The 27490-nt window shown below is 39.4% G+C and overlaps 1 protein-coding gene across 7 annotated transcripts in view; it reads left to right on the forward strand.

Annotated features, from left to right (window-relative positions):
• Window positions 1–27490, forward strand: part of zmym4.1 (zinc finger MYM-type containing 4, tandem duplicate 1) — a 207780-nt gene that overhangs the window by 68703 nt on the left and 111587 nt on the right. For 5 of the 7 annotated variants that reach the window (XM_043717850.1, XM_043717848.1, XM_043717849.1 and 2 more), the window contains exon 3: window positions 7389–8066. In XM_043717850.1, the coding sequence (XP_043573785.1) occupies window positions 7389–8066 (678 nt within the window). Of the gene's footprint in view, window positions 1–7388; window positions 8067–21743; window positions 21898–27490 lie in introns of those variants that run through there. The other 2 variants (XM_043717853.1, XM_043717854.1) reach the window with 2 other exon arrangements.

The raw sequence follows: 27490 nt of genomic DNA on the forward strand, positions 1-27490 counted from the left end.
ATAGACAATAGGTGCAGGAGTAGGCCATTTTGCCCTTCGAGCCTGCACCACCATTCAATATGATCATGGCTGATAATCCTTAATCAATATCCTGTTCCTATCTTATCTCCATAACCCTTGATTCCACTGTCCTTGAGAGCTCTATTCAACTCTTTCTTAAATGAATCCATAGACTGGGCCTCCACTGCCCTCTGGGGCAGACCATCCCACACAGCCACCACGCTCTGGGTGAAGAAGTTTCTCCTCATCTCTGTCCTAAAAGACAAGCTAGAAAGACACATTGGATATTTCTCCAGGAAATTGAACATTCATCAGCAGAAACATTTGACGGTTGTGGAGGAGACTTTGAGCTTATTGTTGGCATTACAACATTTCAATGTTGATGTCACCAGTAATGTATTTGAGGCAATCATATACAGGACAACCTCGATTATCTGAGCAGCACAGGTGGGGACTATTTTGTTCAGAGAATCAAACATTCTGATAATTGAATGTTCGGATAACACAGTTTACCCAAGCATTTGGACCTTGAAATCTTATTTGGATAATCTGAAATTTGGACAATTGGATAACCGAGGTTGCACTGTACACTGATCATAACCTATTGAAGTTTGTGGAGACATTTAAGGACAAAAACGCCAGACTGTTTAGATGGAGCTTGTTGTTACAGCCAATCACTTTGAAAATTGTGCATGTGGCAGGACGAGAAAATGTGATTGTTGACACATTGTCGATGTTTGAATGAGAAACAGAGACATTCAGTGGCTGGAGTAAAACAGATCGAAGCAGAATATAGTTATGTATGTTTGCATGTTTGTAATCAATGTAATATCTATGTGTATTGTAACATACTAACAGTTTAAAATTAAGGTGCTTTAAAATGAAGCCATCTCTGGATATTGGTGGTTCATATTTTTGAAGGGGAGAGGTGTGACAGTGCTGCTCCTTTAACAAAGTTATGTTGCTCTTGGTGTTTTCTCAGAGGGATTGTAAAAGACACGATTCAGAAAAGTCTAGGATTGAAGGGTTTTGGGGCCAATTTGATTATAGTTAACAGGTACTGCCTCAGGCAAAAGGCGTTTAAGCTGAAAAAAAGTATTTGTACAATGAAAGGGAAGTGGCCTGTTCTCCCAGCTCAGCTTCTCTCTGGGTTGGTTTGACTTTAGCACAATAGTGTTTCGAAGCTGCTAGATCAAAAGATGCAGGTCCAGGCTGATCCTCCTCCCTCTCTGACTTCTAAGTATTTGGAACAGTATCATTAAATTGGGATGATCTGTTATGTTTTCAGATAGATTAAGTTATTCAATATTCTGTTCTGTTTTACTCTTGTTACATTTGGTAATCTTGTAAATAAATTCAGTTTTGTTTAAAACTAAGTGGTTTGACCAACTGCATCCCTTCTTGAATATCTGCTGTACACCTGCTTAAAACAACTGGCAAAGTTAGAGTTTGGGCTACTTTCTTGAACTGTTTTGGGGGGGGTCTGGCCTGGTCCGTAGCAGGTGGGAGAAATAAAGTAGCTCTGATTCTAACTGTAGGTGTGAGGGATATATGCACGTACTGAAGTTGGGAGGTTGGTTCTGCAAAATGTTTTGGGGGCAGCGATAAACTACTGAGTGCAGAGCCAGCTGTTTAAAAGGCCTGTGTTTGTGTTTTGGGCCTTTACTCTTTCTGTTTAAGTAACAACAAGGTTGTCTAAGACTTTCACCAACACCCTTAAACATTCCTTATTCATGTATACCCTCCATATCAAAGTATAGTACTTCCATATCCATTTAAATAGTATATATTATGTGTAGAATTAATTAATTAATTGTGACCTTCAGTTACAACCAAATTGTTTAAAAAAGTCAGAATTCATTAAAAATATTTTAACTGTAGGCCAATAAAAATGTCAATCATCATTTGAAGTATTAATCATAGAAACTGCAAGGACCGCAGAAGGATCTGTACAGTTTGGGAGAGTGGTCCACGAAATGGCTGATGAAGTTCAATGTAAGCAATTGCGAGGTCTTGCACTTTGGAAAAAAGAATACAAGCATGGACTACTTTCTAAACTGTGAGAAAATTCATAAAGCCAAAGTACAAAGGGATCTGGGAGTGTTAGTTGAGGATTCTGTAAAGGGAAACATGCAGGTTGAATCCGTGATTAAGAAAGCGAATGCATTTCGCTTTTATCTCAAGATTCCTGGGATTGTACTCATTGGAGTTTAGAAGGTTAAGGGGAGATCTAATAGAAACTTACAAGATAATACATGGCTTGGAAAGGGTGGACGCTAAGAAATTGTTTCCGTTAGGCGGGGAGACTAGGACCCATGGGCACAGCCTTAAAATTAGAGGGGGTCAATTCAGAACAGAAATGCGGAGACATTTCTTCAGCCAGAGAGTGGTGGGCCTGTGGAATTCATTGCCGCGGAGTGCAGTGGAGGCCGGGACGCTAAATGTCTTCAAGGCAGAGATTGATAAATTCTTGATGTCACAAGGAATTAAGGGCTACGGCGAGAATGCGGGTAAGTGGAGTTGAAATGCCCATCAGCCATGATTAAATGGCGGAGTGGACTTGATGGGCTGAATGGCCTTACTTCCATCCTATGTCTTATGGTCTTATGGACTTGAAACCTCTTTACCTTGTGAAAATAAACATAATGAAATTGGTAGAATTGGTCAGAGAATCATAACTGTCAATTAATCATTAAGCCTGGAAAGCTGTCAGAATGTTTTCCCTGAGGGGCAGCTGATTCAAATGGATGGTGTATGCTTTCAGTTGTCAGAGAGGCTGCTTGGGGGTCTGGCTGGCTGAGTTGGTTGGACAGCCTGTGTGAATGGGATTGCAATGCCAAAAGTGTGGGGTTTGATCCCTGTTCGAGCTGAGTTGGATTTGGGACCTGCCTCTGTGCACTACACATATGGAAATTGCAGCCCTGAGAGAGAAATCTACTTTTGGATTGAGAACTGAAGAAGAAATTTGGACAGTCTGCTTGACCTATACAACATTAATTAAATGGTGATTTTTGAAAGAGGTAGTGCTGGTCTCTTACCAGCTCTCCAGTGAGAAACCCTCCACCTCAGCAAGATTCTGCCTATCCCTCTAAGGGGCGTGCTTGTAATTTAGAATGTGGGAAATCCCATGATAGGACAACAGTAAAGCAATACCTGGATCCCTCATGATCAACACACGAAAGCTCACTGAAAGATTCATTGAAATTCAAGCTCATTTCCCCAGTGAGAGTCATCAGAAGGGAAATTATTGAGGTAAAGGTTAGTGGAGCTAAACTGGATAGTCCCTGATGTGTGGATTGTGATACACAATGAATTCACAGTTGTTGATTGAAATGCAAGCAGTACAATGACTTCTTTCTCAATAACCAAGAGGTTCAACAGATCAGACAATGGGGAATGTCAATAAGTCAGTAATAATGAAGACACAGTGCCATCATTTCATTTCAGGGTTCACAGCCATCAGCTCAGATACTGACACTGAAAGAACAACAGACTGTAGATTAAAGGCATTACCTCAAAACAGGATGTTCACAAAAGGCTCCAATCTAGAGAACCATTCCTGTGACCATGACTGGACTTTCTTGAACCTTGTGGTTCCCTCCCTGATTGCAGGGTTTCATACAGCCTCTAATGGACCTCTTGTCTCCAATTGACACACTGTCTCTGAGATTTTGCCACAACATAATGGGAGGTTTGTACGACACTGGCACAATTTCAATAATGTCAGAAAAATGTCCTTTATTAAGTCCTGCATGTCTCCATGGACTGAGCTGCTGATTCCAGGGGCAGCTGGGAAAGTAACCCTGATGTGGAGCCACATCAGAATGCCATCCCAGGGATTCTAATGGAGTGTTCCAGGCATCCCTGCCTCAGGCTCCAACTCCGAAGGATTAGGAAAATCCTGTCCATGGACTGAAAAAGCAAGGAAGTAACATTAGAGTTTTATAAATAATTTGTTAGACATGGTACAGCTACTTTTGCTCAATTCTCTAACAGCTGGGAGTTTGGAAAAGTGAGCGAGAGCCTTGTTTTTGTCCAGTTCAGCGATTCTGATTTCCACTTGAGACAGGAAAACATTACCAGTTTGTGATAAGTGCACCCGTCCTATGGATAGTCATCAGGTAACCTTTAATGCTGGGATCATACTGTACATCACCCTTCATTCCACGAACATACTGACAGATGTTTGCACAAGCTTTTCACTTGGATGAGAAGAGACAGTGAACAAGGCTTAGCAGTTGCCTGTAAACATTGCACCTGCATGTAAATGGGATGCACACATTTCTTCCAGTGAGAGTTTAATCCTGAGCTAACTTGAGTTAGTTTGTTCTTTGCTGCTTAGCATTAGTGTATTACTGTTATGATGATGATCAAGCATATAATCGTAAAAAAACCATGTAAACTTTATATTGCCAACACAATCTCTTATAAAACTGAAAAGGGCACAAAGGAACAGGAAGGTGATTTTCAGTTTCATGTTTATCTTGGGTAAAAGGAGAAATGAAGATGCAAGTTCTTTTACGTGATCAGCATTCATTCTTTAGCAAATGACATTTTAAAAGTAAATGAGAGAAAGAGTGAAAGAAAGGAAGATTTGTAAATGCTTGGTCATAAATTACCAAGCAGAGATCAGAAGTGATGGAGTGTTTCTGTCTCCACAGATACTGCCAGATCTGCTGAGCATTTTCAGCAGCTGCTACTTTTAAATTAAAATTTGTTGTAGAGAGCACCAGAATTTTGTTTGAGAAAGAATACTTAATAATGAAACAAATGGATCTCTTGCTGACAAGTAGTCTGCTGACTTGATGCCATTCTACAAGCTAAAATGTATCTGTGTTTAACTTGGCCTTTCACTTTTCACTCACTATTAAAGTAATTCAGACAGGAAAGTGCCCGCATGGGAAATCCCAAGTAATATTGCCTGCATGTAAACTCCAATGGTAATTTCGAGGTTAATCATACTTGCTTGTGAAGTTTTGTTCACAAGTCAGAAAAAACACCTGACAAAATTATAGGCTATTTTAAAAAAAGTGAGACAGATTAGTATATGCCATCTGGCATGTGATGGATCCACGCTGAATGCAAGATAAATCGACATATACACATAAACTCTTTTCAGATTATTTGATCTCTATTTCGCCAATGAAGCGGAGTAACATTGTAAGTAGGAGGTGAGTGTAAGTATGCACTCATTGTTCCATTGCACTTCCCTGAAGCTTCACTGCATCTTCAGTCTAATGCTTTTACCAGCAGATCTAACTCATGCCATGGTGCTTGTTCCTTGAGGAATAATAATAAGGGTAATTATTGACTGTAGGATAACTCTTTTTTTGATTTTTGATTTGATTTATTATTGTCACATGCACCTAGGTAGCGTAAACATTTTGCTTTCCATGCAATACAGGCAGATCATACTATACAAAGAGGATTCGGGTAATAGATCAAAGTGAAAAACACAATGTTACAGCTGCATAGAAGGTACCCAAAGACTGAGATGAACCTTAAATTTAAAGTTTGAGAGTTCCATTCAGAAGTCTAATAACATTGGGGAAGAGTTTGTTCTTGAATCTGTTGATTTGTATAACTTAGCAATGGGGTGTTAATTAATGGAGGTAACAGTGGTTTACCTGCTAGCTGAGAAGAGACCTTGTTGCCTCCTTTCAGGAAGATGTACCAAATTGTGTCAGTTAAGCATTGTCAGACCTTCCCCAGAACCAAGGAACCCAGGAGTAGAATGTACAAGTTCCTCCCGCATGAACTACCTGGTTAATCAGAGGCTATACATGGTAGTGACAACAGGAGCTGTGATTGCTGCCAATAAGGTGCACATCCAGGACGAGGGTCATCCATGGACCTTGACAACAAGTGATTTTGCAGGGCACATTTGTCGGGGGTGGGAATGACATGTGTGCTAATGTCAGTAGCAAGGGAGGGGAAGGGCAAAGGAAGCCTGGAAGCAACTCTCGACAAGATTCACTTTTCATGCTCCCTGCATAGCGAACCCCTGTCCACCACTGGGTTAATACACTGCAACTGGTGGTGATATAGGAATAATGAATGGTTGAAACAGGAGTGGGAAGATATTAGTTCCCTAACACCATCCCCACTCAGCACTCTCTGGCTTGATTAAATGGCTCCTAACTCACCTTGTGAGACAGTACTACTCAGAGATTGCCCTAGATGACTGCTCAGTCTGTGACAGGAGGTCTGGTCCATTTCGAGGACTGAGTCTTATTCTGCAGCTGGTGAATTGAGATAAGCAAATAGACACTTCACTGTAGCTGGTTTGCTGCAGGACAGGATGTTATTGGAGGGCAAGAGGAATCCAGGACTGCAGCCTACCATATTGTACATGTGGAATGTGGTGAAGTATTTTCTGTTCTGCTGGCCTCTTAGTTTCCCAATGCTTTTCCTGCTGTAACTCTCTGTAACAGAGAAAAACATGCATGGCTCAGATTGTGCCCAACTATCCATCAAAACCACAGCTGGCTTCCTACATACCTTAATAAAAACCTGAAAAAAACTGCAGGTGCTGTAAATCAGAAACTAAAACAGAAATTGCTGGAAAAGTTCAGCAGCATCTGTGGAGAGAAATCAGAGTTAACGTTTCAGGTTGAGTGATCCTAGGGAGCACTTTTCCAGCAATTTCTATGGGCGCTCCCACATACCTTGTCGGACTGATTTGCATATTAAAAGCCTTGCTGCTTGAAACATGCTGGCTCTCTGGCCATCGCGAGAAAAGCCCCTGGGTCTCCTGACTATGTACCTCACTTAAACATGAGTCCCACATTTAGAGTCGTTACTAAGGACAGACGCAGAGAAATTGAATGCAGAGGCAATCCAGCTTCAGTTTCAATCAACAGCAAAAATCCATCCATTTGTTATTCAGTAAACGAGGACAAAATTGTGAATCCACCAAACACGGAGGTACAAAACTTCAAGAGCCTTCATCATGTGCCAGCATAAAAAGTGTGTTATGACACCAGATGACTGGTGTCTTGCTTTTTTCTGGGTAACACTACTTTAAATCCAACTATAAAATTTTGCATTAGGACCCACTCCATTTGACTTGTGCAATTGTATAAATTGGTTTATCAGGAGTCAGTGGTTCCTGTCAGACCTATCTTGATTTAAATTCATTGGAAATGAAGGTCAGAAGAATAGTGAAATGAACTTCCAATTCATCATTACCCTGTTAACGCTATTGCTCCAAGTTAAAATCTATCTGATTATTCAGGTGTACCAATGTTTTTTTTGTTGATTATCGGAAAATGTCACTCTTCAATCGGTGTTTTACAATTATAATGATTTGGTACTGATTAATGGTCCTGTTGGTGCTGACCTGTCTATATATTCATTGTGACAGTTATCATTTTCTTTTTCTTCAGCATTACACAATGCCTCATGACAATATGTCAGACCAGACATCAATGACTGCCCAGCAAGTCAAAGAACACTCTAAAGGCAAACTGCGAGATCTGTTCCGACCTCATGGTCTCTCCGTCTCAGGAACTAGGCCTTACTTTCAGAGAGTTCCCTGTCAAAAGTTTGGCCTCACCTCTAAAGCTGTGGTTCCCTTTAAAAAACCTGCTGCCAAAAAGTTTGTTACTCTTAGTACAAATGCCTATGAAAGCTCTTGCTGTATTCCTGGATGCCCAAACCGTCATGGCAAGGACAATCACGTACGATGGTTCACTGTTATTCGAGAATCAGAAGCACACACTGCATCTTTGATGAGAGCTATACGATTCACTAATCCAGGGTGGACACCAACATTTCATTCTAAAATATGTGGTCGACATTTCTTTTCGGGACAGATTTCATTTGTCCCTGGGTCTCCTGACTATGTACCTCACTTAAACATGAGTCCCACATTTAGAGTCGTTACTAAGGACAGACGCAGAGAAATTGAATGCAGAGGCAACCCTGCTTCAGTTTCAATCAACAGCAAAAATCCATCCATTTGTTATTCAGTAAACGAGGACAAAATTGTGAATCCACCAAACACGGAGGTACAAAACTTCAAGAGCCTTCATCTACATCCTACTCTGAAAACACGAAACAAGGTATTGTATGTTTCACTTGCTATTTAGTGCTGCACATTATTCCACCTTTGAACGCTATTAGTTTTCACTGTTGTTCTTACTTAAACGCAGAAGATGAAAGGATAGGTGAAACAATGAGGGGGTGGTTTTATAGATCTTCCAATTGTGAGCAACATGGTGGGTGGGACGACTAAATTGGGTAAGAGCAGAAATTTTACTTTCATATAGTGGGTACAAGTTTTGAGATTAATTCAGCAGCAGACATTTGTGGCGATCAGGACTCATGCTGACCTTATCTACTATTTATATTAAACTAAAACGTTCGCAAATGTGCTCTGCCCTCACAATAAAGTCAGTGGCGCACAAAGGTTCATCTTTGTTTTAAAGGGGGTGTGCAACAATTAGCTTTGTGTAGCTGTTTCTGAAGTCTGTGGTTTTCCTTGTTGAACTCTGCGGCACAAAGGAAGGGAGTAGGAGAATTCCAACATGCATTGAGACTTGTGGGCATGGCAAGGAGGAGAGGAAGGGAGAGGGCCTGAAGTCCTGCATTTGTTCAGGGGGTGATTAGGATTTTCAGTCAAAGTAACAAAATAAGTGGCATAAAAGGTCACTTCCATATAGAGTCACAAACTCATAGAGTTATATAGCATGGAAATAGGCCCTTCTGTCCAACTTGTCCATGCCAACCAGGTTTTCCAAACAGAACTAGTCCCATTTGCCTGCATTTGGCCTATATCCCTTTAACCCTTTCCTATTCATGTACCTATTCAAATGTCTTTTAAATGTTGTCATTGTATCTACTTCTACCACTTCTTCTGCCAGCTCATTCCTTATATGCACCACACTCTGTATGAAAAAGTTGCCCCTCAGGTCCCTTTTAAATCTTTCCCCTCTCATCTTAAACCTATGCCTTCAAGTTTTGGACTCCCCTACCGTGGAGAAAAGACTTTGGCCATTCATCTTATCTGTGCCCCTCATGATTTTTAAACTTCTACAAGGGCAACCCTCAGCCTCTGACCCTCCAGGGAAAGAAAGCCCCAACCTACCCAACCTCTCCTTATAACTCAAACCTTATATATGTTGTGATCAAAGCTTGGCTGGCAGCATCCTTACAGGGCTTTGAATTCACTTCCAACATTTCAATTATCCCAGCTAAAGGTCATCTCAGACAATGTCCTTTGCATTGCAATGGCCAGCTGAACCTGCCATGCCCTGCAAAACACAAAACACTGGACAGACATGAATATTCAGTAAAGATAGAACACAAAACTACAACATTGTTTATTTCAAATAAAGAAATGCCCCTAACTTCCCTGCATTCATCAATGTGTGCCAGGCATGAGGCATGCGAGTCCATTTTGCTCTATGACTAAGCTAGACTCAACAATGATGGCACACACATGAATAAAGTGAACCCAGTGTAATGTGAAATACTTAAAAGTTAAATTTAAATTTGGAAAACACCTGAACCATCTTTGTTCTCTCAATCAGTCTTCTTTTCACGTTCAGTTCCCCACACTTTAAATCAAAGGCAGGTGTCTGATGAGTGAATTAACTCATCACTTCTCAAAACCTTCTCCCGCCAACAAAGCTGAAAGCAGTAGTGCGATGAAATACTCTACACTTACTCAGGTAAGTGCCAGTCACGAGCACTCAACAAGTTCAATACTGTCCACATCAAGCAGTCCACTCGATCTTCATCCCATTCAGTTGGCTGATATCTTCCTACCATGCTGTGGCTGCAGTGTACACTATCTACAACACGTACTGCAGAAAGTCTCCAAGGCTGCTTCAACAAAATCTCTCAGAGCCAGGACTTCCACCACTGAGAAACTCAAGGACAGCAGGTACTTGTAAATACCAAGTTCCCTTCCAAGTCACATATCACCATACCCGCATTATTGCTGAGTCAAAATGCTTGACATCCCTATTAAGCAGTACTATGACAATACCTTCACCAAAAAAACTACAGTGTTTCAAAAAGAAAGCTCATCGCTATCCTCTCAAGATCAATTAGAGACAAATGCAGATTTTTTTCCAATGGCACCAACATCTCCAACAATAATTTTTGAAAAGTGGGAGAAGGATATAATATGGGTTGAGCCAGTGGCCCTTTCAGTTTTCTATGTAGTGGAGAGGGAAATTTCTAGAAGGTTTGTTGGGAAGGAAAGGGAATCTCCAAGGTAAGTGGTCTGTAATTATCATTGCGTTGTCTGTGGAAGCACTCATCTCCATTCTTCACACGAGCTGTCGACCTTCAGACTGTTTGGAAAACTTCAGGCACGTCACTGTTCAAGCATCTATAGTCAAATCCTGTCACCGTCTGATTGGCCTAGTGAGACACTGATTTGCATATATCCTTGAGGCTTAAGTCAACCTTGAGTTTGTGTCTCGGTAACCTACGCTTTAACATCAGAGATGGCATTAAACAATTGAGTTCCAAAAATCAGGAAAATAAGGAACAAGACTGGTGTAATCTCTCTGGCTATTTTCTTGCAATCGTAGTGTCATAATGAGTTGCCATTTAAAATAAGCAGTTGCTTATGTCAATCAAAACAGATTTACCCAGGATATTTGTTAATAATTTGCAATAATATCATTTTCAAAGCTACCAGTTATAGAGCCTTTTGTGATCTCTGTATTTTGGGCAGAAATTGAAGACGCAAGCATAATGATTCACTGAAATGATGATGTGCTTTAGATGCTTTAAACTAATACAAGTGAAAGGAAGGTGAAAATCTGCAAACCAAACTCAGAATAAAAAAAAACTACCCTCTGTTATCTCAAGAGTATTCTATTCAATGCGTTATGGCAGATCAGTAATCCAAAAGTTCTTTTATCACAAGGCTCTATGGTTTCACAAATAATTTAGTGCAATTGATGATAATAAATCCATTATGATAGTCAATGAAAAATGTAGTTTTATAAAATCTGAAATACCACTGTAGTAGGTTGGGACTGAGAACCATCACTTCATCCAAAATAATGTTGAAATAGATTTTTGTGACAACAAAAATAATCAAGACAAGAAATTTGTATTGATTTTGAATAGCTCGAAAGTGACTGTAATAAAAGCATAGCTATGAAATATTTCACCACAGCATCACATCAGTTATAATGACCATTGAGTATTTTGAGAAAATTGTGTTCTCTTGAAAGCACATGCCATAAATGCTGAGACTGTTGATCATTGCTGGTCTCTACTTGAACTCCATTTCACCACTTGTTCTCCAATTCCTTTGATACCCTTACCCAAGGAAAAAAAGTATTGATCCAAGAATGGTTAGAAAGCTAACCCAGCATGCATATTCTTTTCAGATCATGGAGGAATGGAGAGCTGGGGAATGAGGGAGTACTGTTCTATATTCATACTTTCCCTTGGTAACAAGTGTTTCCTGATTTCATTGTATTTTAAAATTATGCTCTCTTGTTCTGCACTCTCACAGGAAAAGAAACAGTCTATCTGAGCAGACTTTTCTTGCAAGCATTGGGAAATGATGTCGGGCCAAACGGGGCTCCCAAGCATACACTTACTGGGAAATAGACTGACGAAGCTATTTTCCCAGAGGCGCCTTCCTAGTTGCTGTCTTGTTAAGAATAGCAGTCAGGTTCCCAAAGTTGTAGCCTAATGAAATGATCCACAGCTCTATAACCATGGCAGGCCACCCAAGAGGTGAGCACTGTTGCGGCAGGTTAGGGGACAGAGAGTGAGTAATTAGATATTTCAGAGACAAAAATGCAGCAGGCTTCAGGATTGAAAGGGAAAACCCTTCAGTTGAATTGTTGGGCCAGCAGGGAATATTTGACCTGCCAAGGACTTTCTCTTTCGGAGTTGAGCCTCCAAAGGATATTTCTGGGAGGTTGTCTTTATGGATCTAGCAGCCTTTCTGTGCAGTGGGAGCCATTCTGAATGCTGCCCTTAATTTGACCGTTAACTATTTAAGTTGTTGGCCTACCTCTCTGCATCTGTTTTGAAAGCTACGTCTTGGAAACATTTCGTGATTAAGACCAATGATTCATTAATTTTTTTGGTTATTTTTGAAGCAGTGAACTTGCTTTTACTGCAAGAATACCTGCACCTGAAAATCTGTTTAACCTTCCATGGATAGACATTATTAAGAAAGTATTCCAATTTGACTTTCTATGTTTTTATGGCCTTCTGACTTCTGGGTCTTGTTGATGCAAACAATTTGCCTATCCACCCAGTTTCTCCTGATTCAGTATGATCAAACTCAAACCCTAATACGTTTATCTGAGATAGGTATATTTTTGATCATTTTTATGATTGACTGCAACATTGATCGTTCAAAGAGGATCCTTTTTACAAGCTCAGTTACCTTATTCTCATTTTGAGATATACAAAATCTGTTGAAATAACTTGATTAGTTGAATATAAAAATAAATCTCTTCATTAGAATGGTCATGTGTTTGTTACCATTTCATTGAGATAGAAAACATATTTTTGATGCACACCTCTGCTATTGATCTGAAGAGATTAGCATTTATTTATTTTACAAAGAACAGCCAAATAGACTTAACTCTGTATATCTACTTAAATCTGTTCCAAATATATAAATGAGTAATACTTGACTCTTAACCTTTTATCTTTGTGCTGCCAAATGTGTGCATTCACCTGAAACAAAAAGAGAAATTGCTGGAGAAACTCAACAGGTCAGGCAGCATCTGTGGAGAGAAAGAAGTGTTAATGTTTCAAGTTTCATAGAATCCCTACAGTGTGGAAACAGGCCCTTCGGCCCAAAAGGTCTACACTTACGCTCCAAAGAGTAACCCACCCAGACCCATTCCCCTATTTACCCCTGACCTGTGGGCAATTTAGCATGGCAAATTCACCTAATCTACACACCTTTGGATTATGGAAGGAAACTGGAGCACCCAGAGGAAATCCACACAGACACTGGGAGAATGTGCAAACTCCACACAGACGGTTGCCCGAGGCTGGAAATAAATCTAGGTCTCTCGTGCTATAAAGTACTAACCACGAAACCATCGTGCCGCCCCTGACCCTGCATGTGCATTCACCTGTCTGGTGCTGACACAGGAAGTCTCCAGAGAATAAAATTCTATATTTCAACAATGCCATGTCAGTCTACAGATTAATTGCAGCTCTGGTTTTAACACACATTTTCTTATGTTTAGATTTCTAATATTCAAATTCAGAGAGATTGAAAATGGAAGACAGAGAGAATGGGTGGAAAGCAAAGTGATTGTTACAATATAAAAGAAATTGCTAAGTCTTTGGAGAAGAACTTATATTTTGCACTGAGCATGATATGATATGTTTGACATTAGAAGATAATGTATCCTCCCATTTCTCATCAATACTGCCACGGTTAAGTTCTTAGGATGCAAAGAATAGAATGATAACCTTCATCAGTTACATGACCCTGAAAAAGCATAATTCTGTAAATTGGGAACATTATTCTCAACCCAAATTCTGCAACTTCTTATTGTGGAATGATAATACTTTTTATTACATAGCATCATCTTTTAGAAGAAGATCTCTACTAGGGCCTCAAGACTTTATGTTGTTGAACGGTGTGTTACCAAAATAGTGGTACCTGAACTCAGATTCGATTTCTGAATCTATCAATGTGTCTTGCAGCTATCCTTCTTTAAAATTCATTCATGGATGTAGACATCTCTCACGAGGCTATTTTTGCCCATCCCAAACTGACCTTGAGAGAGTGATGGTAAGCTGCCTTCTTGAAATGTTGCAGTCCAAGTATAAGTTGTGTAAGTACACCCACAGTGTTTTTAAATAGCGAGTTCTCAGATTTTGTCCTCACAACAGTAATGAAACTGTGTTATAGTTCCAAGTCAGAGTGGTGTGTGGTTTGGCAGACACTTGTAGGTGGTGTTCCATTGTTCCTGTTGCTCTTTCTTGTCCTTCTGGTAGTGGAAGTTGGCTGGTGCTGACAAAGAAATCTTGATAAATTAGTGCATCAGTGGTGACGGGATTGAAGGCTGAAAACATTAGAAGGGGTGACAATCATGTGAAAGCTTTATCTTGGATGGTGTTGAGCTTCCTCAGTGTTGGCTATAAATCCTATCTCTCAGAATCCTTTCCAATACTTTGCTTATCACAGATATGAAACTGACTGGTCTGTAATTCTCAGGGATTTCCCTTTTCCCTTTCTTGAACAGAAGAATAACATTCATCTCCCTCCAATCATCCAGTCCTACTCCTGTGGAGAGTGAGGATGTAAAGGCCATCGCCAGAGGTGCAGCAATCTCATTCCTCACTTCCCGCAGGATAGATCTGGTCCGGCCCTGGGGAAGTATCTATCTTGATGCATCGTAGAATATCCAGCATATCCAGCACATGTTAAAGCTGCACTGATCCAGGCAAGTGGACAGGCTTTGAGGAATCAGGAGGTGTGTTAAACACCACAGAATTCCCAGTCTCTGACCTGCTGTTATATCCACAGAATATATGGCTGGTCTATTTCATTTTCTGGTTGATATAACTTAGGGTATTGAGAGTGAAGGATTCATCATTAATCATGGCATTGAATGTCAAGGGACAGTTGATCAATTCTTTTTTGTTGGACAGAGTCATTGTGTTAAACTTGTATGACACAAATGTTATTTGCCACTTATCAATTTTGTCCAGGTCTTTGTATATTTGGACATGAAAATCTTTAGTATCTCAGGGGTTCATGAACGCTGTTGAATATTGTGCAGTCATCAGTTTAAAACCACTGTTATGGACAATGTTGGGCTGTTGCTTGCCTATTCTGTTGGGCAGGGAGGAGAAAGTGAGGACTGCAGATGATAGAGAATAAGAGTTAAAAAGGATAGTCTTGGAAAATCACAGCAGGTCAGGCTGCATCCAAGGAACAGGAGAGTCGACATTTTGGACGTAAGCCCATCATCTGTTGGACAACGTTCTCAATTTTTTTACAAGTACCTAGTCATTAGTAAAATAGACTGGGCAAAGGCTTTTATCATTTCCAGTGGCTTGGTCGATGCCAGATGGTCCATCCATTCAGCTAGTCCATTTCAGTGGATATTTAAGAGTCAAACTCATTGTTATGGGTCTGGAGGCACATGTAAGGAAGTCCTGGTAATGATGGCAGATTTTCTTCCCTAAAAGACATTAGTGAACTAGATGGGTTTTTATGACAAATGGCAATAGGTAATGGTCACCATGATTTAATAATTGAATTTGAATGTCATCACATACTTGTGCGAGGATTCATACCCAAGTCACCAGAGCATTACCCAGGATCTGGATATAGGTTTGCTCACTGATCTGGAAGGTTCATGAGAAAAAGAACCAGAAATGACATCACCATTGGAAATGACATCACCACCAGAAATGACATCACCAACTCAAAGAAACCCAAACATATAAATAGAAAGCAGGAATCATCAGCAGTGCTTCGTCCGGAGGTTCACGGAAGATGTTACCTAGTATGGTGACAAAACATCTGAAAATAAATCTTCCAGCTCAGCAAGCAAACCTACATCCAGAGCTACAAATCTTCTCAAAACTCACCATTACCCAGGATGATTGGTGTTCCGAAGAAAAATCATATGAAATTCAAAATTATAACTCTGTTTCTTTCTCCATAGATGCAACCAGTCCTGCTGAGTTTCTCCAGCAGCTTATTTCAGATATTCAGCATCCACAGCACTTAGCTTCTATTCTCTGGGTTACTCATCCAATGTCAATACCTTCAAATGCTGCCTCTACTATGAATGCTTCTATACCTCCGACTACTAGGCTTGACTTTATGAATTCCTATGACCCACTCTGCTTTGTAGGTTTGCCCACAATTCATCAGTTATCCTGATTGGGTTACACTTTTTGGTTTATTGTCATTTGTCTTGTGAATGTTTTGGGTGTCACTGCTGCCTCACAATGCCAGGGACCTGGTTCAATTCCAGTCTTCGGTGGCTGTCTGCGTGGAGTTTGCATGTTCTCCCTCTGTCTGCGTGGATTTCCACCGGGTGTTCCGGTTCCCTCCCACAGTCCAAAGATTTGAGGGTTAGGTGGATTGGCCAGGCCAAATTGCCCATAGTGTTCAGGGATGTGTAGGTTTGGTGCATTAGCCATGGGAAATGCAGGGTTATAGGGTAGGGGGATGGATCTGGGTGGGATACGCTTCGGAAGGTCAGTGTGGACTTGTCAGGCTGAATGGTCTGTTTACACACTGTTGGGAATCTATATTATGAACACCATCACCTGCAAGTTTATAGTCTGTGTGGAAAGAACTGTATGCATCTGTCTTTTAAACTGTTGATGAGGAGCACCCTTGATTTGGCAGAGCTATCTGAAAATCTTAGCAAATTGCTTTGCACTTGTTTATCATGGATGTTTATTCTTATTTTATTGGACAAGAAGTGCATTCTGTATTTGACTGAGGGTGGTGAGAAGAAGAGGTAATGTGTTGAACACCTGATTTTCCTACACGTTTTGAAAGGACATGCTGCTGACCACTATTAAATGCACTTTTTTGAGGTAAATAAACATACTGAATATGATGGTCAATGCGTCAACAGCTGTTGTATTAATGGTACTTTTCATTGGTCTCACAAAATGGGAGTTGAACTCGTCAGTCAACAGAATGTAATTGTATCCTTGGACATGGCAAGGTTTAGAAATGATCTCTATTGGAAGGAGAGGTTCTTCTGATTGTTGAGTTTATGGAGTTTACAAGTTTCATGTGTCCTTGTTACTGCCAGGTAATATATGGATTGACGTACCAACCTCTTGGTTTATCTGCATCCACAAGATCTACGTATGAATGCTCTAGAATGTTTAGATGTTGAGCTTGCAGAATTAACACCTTGTTTGTCTTCGAAGATTACGTTCCTAAATTGACTTACTTGGACTCTGAATGGCCAGAATGAACATGCCAGCTCAGGAACCTGCAAAATGTGATCAGGCCATTCAATGAAGATGATCTTTTTCTGCTATTACAGCTAGTCATCATCTGACATAGCTTGTTCAATCTGCTCTGCTTCACTGTGACCAAAATGAATGAGATAAGACTATCTTCTAACTCAGATTAAATAATGTTCATTGTTCATCTAAAGGAATATCCTTGTTCTTAGGATTTGGAAAATGGGCATCAGACATAATCATTTAGGATCTGGTTTGTATCGAACTTCTAAACAGTATCCTTGGATCTTTACAAATAATAGTTGGAATCATCTAGGTGAACTTGTGAGATGCTTCCTTCTGATTATTTCTAATGTTTTGTGTTTATTTGAGTAATGAAATACATACCAAAAAGGTCCATATGAAACTGTTGAATTACAAAATCTAAGAGTTTCTCTTTCAGTGTTGTAGTAGTTGGCCTCAGCTATTGTAAGGACATTGAATGAAGTACTTTGAGATTGTTGTCCTATCATGGACATGGTCCAATGCCTTTCTGGGATGCATTCCACTTTGAGGTATCACAATGTTGAAGAGTCCACAAATGGGATGGTTGAGCATTTTTAAAAATTGAAAATTATGTTGGTGATTTTACTGCCATTTGCATGGTATGTTTTTTTTAGTGAGGATCATGAATAGGATGTACCTTGCTTGGGAAATTTGGAACATACGGAGAGAAAAAGTTGAAAAATCAAAGACTTCTTTGTAAATCACCTTTTTCTCATATTGGCATTTCGCATACATTATCTGTTTTGGTAGGGTCAGGTCTAAGACTAGTTAGTGAGTACATTGAACTGAAGAAATCGACGTGGCTCAAGTTGATTTGCCACTTTCACAGTTATCAACAAGACCATGTTTCCTTGCTGTCGGGTGTTGATGGAGGTTTGAGCTGTGCTTACATTTGGTTCTTCTGAGGATTGCAATGTCATCTTAATGATGAAATCCATAAATTTTTTGTTTATATACTGACTGATGGATAGTACAAATGGTAATCTGAGGAAATTTTATCGAACAAAATTGTTCTAAATGGCGTCATTTACTATGACTCAGGGTTCAGATGTATGGACCATTATTCAAGCTTGGCTTCAACCTTGGAAAGATGCTCAGCACCTGGGAATTTGCGATTAAGCTGTTCCAACATGGCAAGCTTGTGTACGCATCAGTTTAGTGCAATATTTAGTTGCCTTTGATCTAAACATACATGCACAGTGGTTTCTTTCTTTAAAATTCAACAAATGCACCAGTCAGTATATTGCTTAATTCTCTGGATGATGTTGCTTTGTAATGTGGAATCTGATTCCAGTTTGAGATTTTCTGGAATGTGAATTATATGAAAAGCTGCACTGACAAGAACAATCAATGATTTATTGCCATATCTTTCAGATGTAATACTACTTTGCCTTTAAAGTTACCAATCGCATCAAAAGTGCCTGGGTAAATTTTAAACAGATCACAGATAGACACAATTCAGTAGTGTGGAATCTGGGAGTTCAATTGACAGATTTGTTACCTTGTGGATTGTATTAATACTCAGATTTGGTCATGCTGATAAAATTGTTACAGGTGGACCTCTTGTTGAAACAATATAAAAGCTTTCAGGTGTACAACCAAGGAGCTGTGTTGACATTTACATTTCAGATAAGTCAGTTTCAGTGAAATCACATTCTTACACCTACTTGTCTGTTTGACTTGGCTGTTGGTATAACATAAACTCATGATTGTATATTGTAAAAGTTGACTGAAACATTTAAGTTGATATTCTAAAATCTGGAAAATTTGTCAGACCTTTGCGGTCATCATTAAAATTACTGGAGGATTTGACACTTCTTGGTCCTTCATCTCCCAAAGAAAAAAATATAATTGTCAATCTTTCTTTGTCAGTTATTTGTTGATCAAAGAAGTAAAGATTGATTCTTTCTTTCAAGAACTGAGGTTCTTATAGAATCGCAATGGAGTGCCAATCCACGTTCAGATATTTGCTGTCCATCGTCGTTGTGCTCTTTAAAAATATTAGTGTAAGAATCTATGTTGCATTTTTTTTTTAACTTTTCTGTTGCTTCTCTTCTTTCAATGTTGTGGCTGCTTTAAAAATGGCAGGATTGGGCTTGTAGGTAGCAGTTACAAGAAGAAGGAGATAGTAATGACATCATTCTTTTTTAATTTGCACACTACTTTCTAAACAGGAGTGGAGAAATCAGCCAATATCATTAGAGGGAGACCTTTTTATTGGCCAAATCCTTCTTTGTGTTTTCTTATGTATGTTGTTCTTGGAGTGCTTTTGTAGGCTGGAGCTGTTCCTCAAAACCTGTTAAAATGCACATTTTTTTAAACCTGATTGGAGTTGTGGCCTCCCATTCCTTTTAAAGAGAAAGAGACAAGTCAAAATGTTTCTTTTCCAGGTTGTAGCACTTTAGCCTTAGTTGTGCTTGTAACTTCAGCTCTGAAATCAGATAGATGATGAAGATTGACTGTTCGGAAAATAATCCTTTGTAACTTTCATTGGTGTTATAACCGTTTCAGGCTTTAGTACCAGCTCATTATCACCATTAGCATCCAATGTCCACCATGATTTTTTTGGGTCAAACGCCAAAGTCAGCTTAATACAGTCTGACTGCTGCCCTATATTTTGGCTGTCATAATATGTACCACAATGATTGGATTCTGGATGAGACAGGTGTCTTGAAGTTTATTAAAAACAATATTTACATTGCTATATTATCATAGACTAACTCATGGTTTGGTTTCCATACTTATTGATGTTACTGTATGTTACATATACATAACTGACAAACCAAACACAACATCGACTCCATTGTACTATGAGTGGGACTGGAGGTGAGGCAGGAATATTACATGTTGTGATTTCATGTAAATGTTTTTAAATTTGCTGGTCCATCTGGTGTGAAATCTATGTAATAACATAATGTTGTTCTTATTTTTCAGATTCCCATTATTAATTCCAATTCCCACATTTGAAATCTGAATGAACTATATATATTTATATATTAATTGAAAGATTTCAAAACCTACAGGAAAACAAAATCCCATTTACTCCCCAAGACTGTCTCTCTACAGGCACTTAGAAGCCAAGGAGAGATCCCTTCCCAATCAAATCTGTAGGTTTGACGAAGCTGCTCTTTTTCTCAGTTTCTGCCCTGTGAGCTATGAAACTTTTTCCTTACACAACTGAGATCTTTGAATTTTCTTTAACATTCACTATGCAGATTTCTAACTAAACATTCCTGGTTTGGAAGTTTTCATAAACTATACTTTTTTACTGAGGCAATATATTTCCTTAACTGTTCTGAATAATATTTTTCTCCTTTTCCAGGAGAAAAATATTATTGCATTTGACTTTAGTCAGGTTTACAAACTGCCAAAATACTTTCTAATATCTGGCTTTTAGATTAAGATCAATCCTTGATTATTTTAAACCCCAAAACAGGCGAATACTGTTCATTTCTCACCTGTTATAAAAATCCACAATATAAACATAGTTCTATTCAAGCTTCAGGAAGTCTTCAGCCATCTGCCTCTTTCGTACATTTTGATTTAAAATTGTGGCCCCAGAAAGGTATTGTTAATTATTAAATCACTAAATAGATCAATACACGTATGCCACTAGTTCAAAATCCAAACTCAAAAATTGACATTAATATATATGATTCCCACACCTTTCATCACATCTCCTGCAAAGAATAAAAATGTATCTTTCAGAAGCATTTTCATTACCCAGCAAGAAACCTTTTCATCCTTATGTTTGAATTATTAAAGATACAAGGAATTACATTACAATGTTATTTTATCCAAGTCAATTTGAATCATAGCATATACTTTCCTTCGTGTGTGCATTTTCCTCTTCAGGCACTTGAATAATTTTTACATTGTATTGATGGATGATTACGCTCTCCTGAAACAACCGGAAGTTATTGTTAGAATTTTCTTCCCCCAAAAGAATCTTGGCACCAGTAGGAGTGGTTTCAACATCTGGAACATGATACTGCCCTAATTGCTGAAGAAAAGCAGGAAATATCCAAGATGTCCAAAAAGCTAAGAAAGTCAAGTCCAAACTTGGATTTGGCATCAACAGCTTCATACTCAATGGCATTTCATAGTGAAAACAGTGGCAAATCAGGATGCCAGTTTTGTGAATGCAGGTCATGTTGGTTTCTGGGACTGAAAGTGATCACAAATGGGGATAATAATATTGAAATCAAGACTAGCAGCCACTCATTCTATTACTTGTCAGCTGAATAAAATTGGGTGGAAATTTAGCACCTGAAAACTTGCGAAATCGCTGGTGTGCATCACACCATACAAGTGTGGGAGCTGAGTCTGCAGTTAGAGAAAAGAATTACAGCTGTTGAAGAATAGCCCTGGAGAAGACCCCTTAGAATCAGCTCGATAGTAAAAGAACCAAGGAAAGTGTCCAATCAGAGCTGCAAGTGTGACGAAGTGGAGGTTGAGAAAGTTCAGTTACCAATAAGGGCATTGTGAGAGTCAGGTGTTGGAGGTGATCTAAGGTGTAGCCTGCAAAGAACAGGCCTAGTCAGAGAAGGACGAGATGATTGGATGATGTCAGGAGCAAGACAGATGGTGCAATGACAGCAACTTGTAGGTTACCAGGAGCCCGGCTTCACATGTGGGTAGATGACAGATTAGAACAAACCAGGGGGCCCATTGAAAAGGCGGGAAAAGGCAAGCTGAGTTCTCGCGAGATCTGAATCCCCCCCTTGTCCTCTCCCCGGAGCCCCCTCAGGGCCCGGCCCTCAAGCGGTGACGTCGCGATGAGTCCCGCTGTGCGTCTGACGTAGAGACGTTGGGGCGTCACGCCGCAGCGTGCGCTGCCGTGCGTGACATTCTGAGGTTGGTGCCACCAACATGGCGGAGCGGAGAGAGCAGGAGGATCTCTGCGCCTCCAGATGCACAGGCTCACCGCGCACGGTAGGTCTGCCAAGTCCCCCGCCTTCACTTTTCCAACCACTGGGCGCCATTATCCTGTTACCTTTCGGGGGTTGGGGGGGGAGTGGGTGATTGGGCTGTGGGGAGAGGGGAAATAACATGAAACAATGATCAAACCGAGACATGGAGATGTAGAGGGGGTGCGCATTGAGGCGAGTGGTCTGTCGGAGAGAAAGAGAGGGGCTGTGGGGGTGGTCACTTGTCAGGCAATGAGAGGCGCACACACATACACATACAAACAAACACACATGCAAGGCCTTCGGTGTCGAGTGGGAAGGCTGCACCCCCTCCCCCTTCGTCTTGCATTTAAGTTTGAATCCGCGCACTTGTATTAATAACCCCTCTGAGGTGTGAACCGTTTTGCTGGCTGCATCTTCTAACAAATTCAAAATATTGACTTAGTGGCGGGAGGGCTCCGAGTCTTTTGTAGCTTTGCAATTATTTATCTTTTAAATGACACAAGGTGGAACTTTGTGTAGGGCTTTTGATATCGCGATAGTGACTTAGTGTGGCCCATGCTAAGTGGTCCTGCTTTGTCTGAGAGGGAAAAGATAAGCTTTTTCAAGATCCGCACATTGTTTTGAAATATAGAAATCCTTGCTGTACAATGTCCATTCATTTTACAATTACCGCGTGAAATTTGCTTGGGAGCATGTACAATTGTATTAGAACTTTAAAAAGGCAGGAAAACTTTTTGTCTGTATATCCTTCAATTTTTACTGAAACTTTGGATTTTTTTCAGGTAGTCATATGGCACTATTTTTGAGAGTCTTTTTGTCTTTAACTGTAGGCAATCTACTATTAAGAACACTCTGGATTTGTGGCGATAGTTTGGATAAACGGGTTTCAATTTGGAGGTTTCAACAGATTCACCGTAGTAGTGATCAATTCTCTGCAGTAGCAAAGTTGTACCTTCTCTGTAATCTTCCCTTTAACAATGGTGTGAATCAAGGATGAATAATTGTGTTTTGTGCAATTTATTTACTGAATTAAATTGTTTAACAGTGCTTTCCAGAGTGTCATGTTAAATATATGTAAGACTTTCAAGATTAATTCAGATTTACTTTTGTAAATGTCGTTGATAACATGAGATTTGCTGTGTCTGAATATATTTATGCAGGCATGAATCCCAATGGATTGATTTCAGTGGTTGTTTATAGTAATTATTCAGTTGACAGGTAACCAGATAAGCATGTCTATTAGGCAAAATGTAACCAAACAAACAGTTAGCTTTTTCATATGGCAAGAAATTTGATTTGATGTGGTCTTTTAGAATTATCTAATTGATTAAGGAAGCTTAATCTAGGATCAAAACATTCTCTTTATAAGGAAATTAACAGCAGAAACCACAGACTGCTGTTTAAAATTAACTGTGGTAATTGTGGTGTACAGTTTAATTTACAATTCAGTAAACTTAGTGTTTCTCCTCATAGAATTCTGCGTCTAAGATTTAAAGAATTTATTCATACTGAAGTAAAGAGAGAACATAGATTTATATTGTGCCATTCATCATTCCTTCAGGATGCCTCAGAGCATTTCACAGCCAAATACTTTTTGCAGTGTAGATAGTGCTGCTTGAAACATGGCAACCATTGCACTTTGCCATTCATGGAACATGGCTGTAATGCGATGATGATCAAATTGTGTTTTAGTGGTGTTGCCTGAGGAATAAATGTTTGATAGGTGTGATAAAGATGTCTAGTATGTTAATCATTTTGAAGATCATTTGAAAATCGAGGTAAAATATGTTTGTGGTTTCAGTTCTTTGACAGTAACAAGTTAAAAAGGTTAGCAAGTCTGATGGAGCAGCAGCTAACTTCATTATTCTGAAGAAAACATGCAATTTAAGCTAAATGCCTCGATCAAATACCTGTGAATTTAATTGGAGTGTTTACAGAGTTGCACTTTTATAACATCCTGGAGTAAAGATCAGGGCATTTAGAAGAATAGTTTTCTATCAGTCGTAGGGTGAGTTAGTTTGTGAAATTTCCAAGATGTAAGAATCTACAAGTTTTTACGCTGTCAGAACAGGAAAGAAGTTTGAGTTATCAGAAATCAAAAGGAACTCCTGAAGCCATCAAAGCTGGAAAGGGCCAGTCAAGTATGCAATTAAGAGTTAAGATAGAAATGGCACTTCAGTGGGGTTGAGGGTCTTTCAAGGATATTGCTGTTAAACATTATTTTAAAACTGTTATGTATAGAACATTTTTGTTCCTTTGTGTAATAAACATGTATTCTTAAAATTTGAAACGTTTGACATCTTGTGAGAGTATGTTTAATGATGCGAACCAACTGCAGGCATTAATGTGTGATCTGTCAAGCCACATTTCACTCTGGGATCTGACATGTCCAGTTTTTCCATCAGCTGTGATCATGAAGTTGGGACCCTTGGTGGAGTCGGAATTCACTAAATTTAAGACATGATGGGCATAATGTAGGAATGTTGTTTTGAAGTATACGAGATAGGTTGTACTGCCAATTACTTTGAATTTTGCTATGAATCTTCTCGGAATAGAAGACACAACAGTGAATTATTTGAAACCTGTGATAAAGCTAAGTGAGAATTAGCAGATTAATTGGAAGTGGAAATAAAAACAAGATGTTGAAAAGATGAGGTGCTTAAATATTACCCAGAATTTAAAAGTTGCCACAGTCTAACCAGATCATTGGGCTCCCCTGTAGACGTGGTGGTTTAACTGTGAGGGTCTCCATACCTTAGGGAAGGGGAGAAGGAGCATCCTTCATGGTCATCTAAGGTGGTGCAAGAATTGAATCCATGCTATTGGTGTCCCTCTGCCTCACAAACCAACCATCTAGTTGATTGAGCTAAGCTGATCGCAAGAAAATGAATCTGATATCAGGTCTACCAAAAATTAACTATGATTTAGTAAGGAATAAAGAAAATTGGTGGTGATGTAAAAAGAGAGAGAATGAAATGAGAACATGAATTGGAAAAAAAATGAAAAGAGTCATAATATTAACAGTTAAATAGTCAAGGAGAAAGATTAGAATCTACAAGTGATATAAAGAAAATAACATGCTTCCATTCTAATAAATCTGGGCATACGAAAACCAGTTGTTGGAAGGTAATTGGGAGACCATTATATAGGAATAGAGTCAGCAAAGGAATCCTAAGAGAAGAGAACATCACGAAAGTAAATATTAAAACTAATTATTGGACAGATAAACCATATCTGTTTGGAATCTACTATGAAGGGAGAGATGACTTGGGACAATCAAGAAATTTTTTTCCTATGACTATTGATCTTTGAAAAAGAAAGACAAGTAGAGGTTCTGAATATTTTGTTTCAAAGGGAGAGGTATTTCTATTTCTAATCAAGGACGTAAGCCAATAGAGATAGTAAGAGAGACTAGAGCAAGTCAGTCACTGATGCTGGCGATGATTCAGTTTGTGTTTGAGAGGGGTTAATAAAGGATAACATTTAAAGGAGTGCACACCGCTATTGTATATTGTTGGATTAAAGAGTTCATGACCACTAGGGCAACCAACTTCAAAAATTAAACTTATGATATATCCAACTAGGTATCATTCTAGGATATGACTTGTCTACAATTGCTTCGTGTTCTGGGATTATAATACAGGACATTGAAATAACTTTCCTACTCCTCTTCGAAAAGTGTTTTATGCCCACATGAGAAAACAGACTGTACTTAGGATGGTGCTTAGATTTAATGTTTTATCTGAAAGGGCATCTTAAAATGTCCAACTACTAATGCACTTGTTTCTGAATTGTGTGATGGCCATGTGCTTCTAAGGGAAAATATCTGCATTTTATCTTGGGGTGATGTCACCTTTCAAGGACTAGATTTCTATGAAGCATTTCTGGTAAAAAGCAGCTTGCTTCCAATAAATAGTCTCATAACCAAGCTGCCTGGGAGATCAATTGTAAATGAGAAAAAAGGTCAACCAGAAGTGGATGAGTGGATGACTCTATCTACAAGCACTTTACTTTTTAGTTTTGAACAAGCTGACTCGAGGAAATATTTACTTAACGCAAAGTTGTTAAGATGCAAGGAGAGCAAGCAAGACCAAACCAGGCTTGCTCACACTGGATTTGTGATAGAGTTAAAATATTATAAATTAAAATATTCAGTGACCCTCCAAATTGCCTAATTGTTCGCAACCAGACTTGAGAAAGCAAATATCAGATGCCAAGGTTATAACATAGGCAGAAATTAACCATTTGTTATGATAGTGTAACTCTAGCAGAGCAAAGTGATGTGATTAAGGTCTTTGGTTTAAAGCCAGTCTTACTTGATTGTAACCTCTCCAACCCACCCACCCATCCTGCTCATGTGCATAGATACAGTTAGTGGATAAATTAGCAAGAAAGTAAGCGTTATGATTTGCAAGTTCAGTCACTGCTTCAGTGATAATTTGGAGGTGCCGGTGTTGGACTGGGGTGTACAAAGTTAAAAATCACACAGCACCAGGTTAGAGTCCATAGTTGGAAGCACTAGTTTTCAGAGTGCTGCTCCTTCATCAGGTGGTTGTGGAGTAGCAGGAATGTTTTGCTATAAATTCTGTGTCTTATGATCTTGTACTCCACAACTACCTGATGAAGGAACAGTGCTTCAAAAACTTGCGCTTCCAAATAAACCTGTTGGACTCGAACCAGATGTTGTGATTTTTAACTTTACTTCAGTGATGAGTACCAGATCTTTATGGAATCCTTTATTGATGCATTGTATGCACATGGGGTTGTATTTTGCTTGAATTCTGATGTCACTGAGTAATGCAAGCAACTTCTTGTGGGCTCCAAGGAATATTCACTTATTTATTGTAATATTGTTTTCTTCTCAGAACTAAACAAATCTTTAACTGAACATGAAACTCGAGAGTGTAAACTCAAAGACAGCTTCCCGGTCCACCAGTTCCAACTAAATAGCCATGTTCCCCCCCAAAAATGTCAAAACCGGTTCAATCCAAGCCTTCTCTAGTTTTTTCATACATTCGTTGTTGACCAGTTTGCTGGCCAGTACCAACCTTCCCTGGATTGACCAGTGCAACATCCAACTAGCTGCCAGTCCTTGAATTTAACACATCCTGGTTCCAAAGCATCTGCAGTGTTCCTAGAACAATAATTAACCTACAATTATCCTTCCAGGCCATTTCCCATATGCAATCATCAGTTTGTTCTTTTCTTCCTAATGCAACCTTCAATTCAAGCTTTGATTCTTAGTTTAAAAGGAACCTAAGGAGCAACTTTTATGTGCAGAGAGTCGTGCGTGTATGGAATGAGCTGTCAGAGGGAGTGGTGGAGCCCCCTCTGCTCACAGTTTCAAACCAAAAATGAGAAAAATAAATATTGATGAATGTCAGTTCATTGAAGGACACCTAATTTTGGGCTGAGAATCAAGAGATAGCAGAAATGAGACTGAATTTAGATGCAAGACGCCAGAATGCAAGAAAAAGAGCATTAGGATATCCAAGGTGGTTATGTTTAACTGGGAGTCATAGAGATGTGCAGCATGGAAACAGACTCTTTGATCCAACTCGTCCATACCAACCAGATATCCTAACCCAATCTAGTCCTTTGCCAGCATTTGGCCC

Source organism: Chiloscyllium plagiosum, chromosome 27 (assembly GCF_004010195.1).
Source record: "Chiloscyllium plagiosum isolate BGI_BamShark_2017 chromosome 27, ASM401019v2, whole genome shotgun sequence".
Taxonomy (NCBI): domain Eukaryota; kingdom Metazoa; phylum Chordata; class Chondrichthyes; order Orectolobiformes; family Hemiscylliidae; genus Chiloscyllium; species Chiloscyllium plagiosum.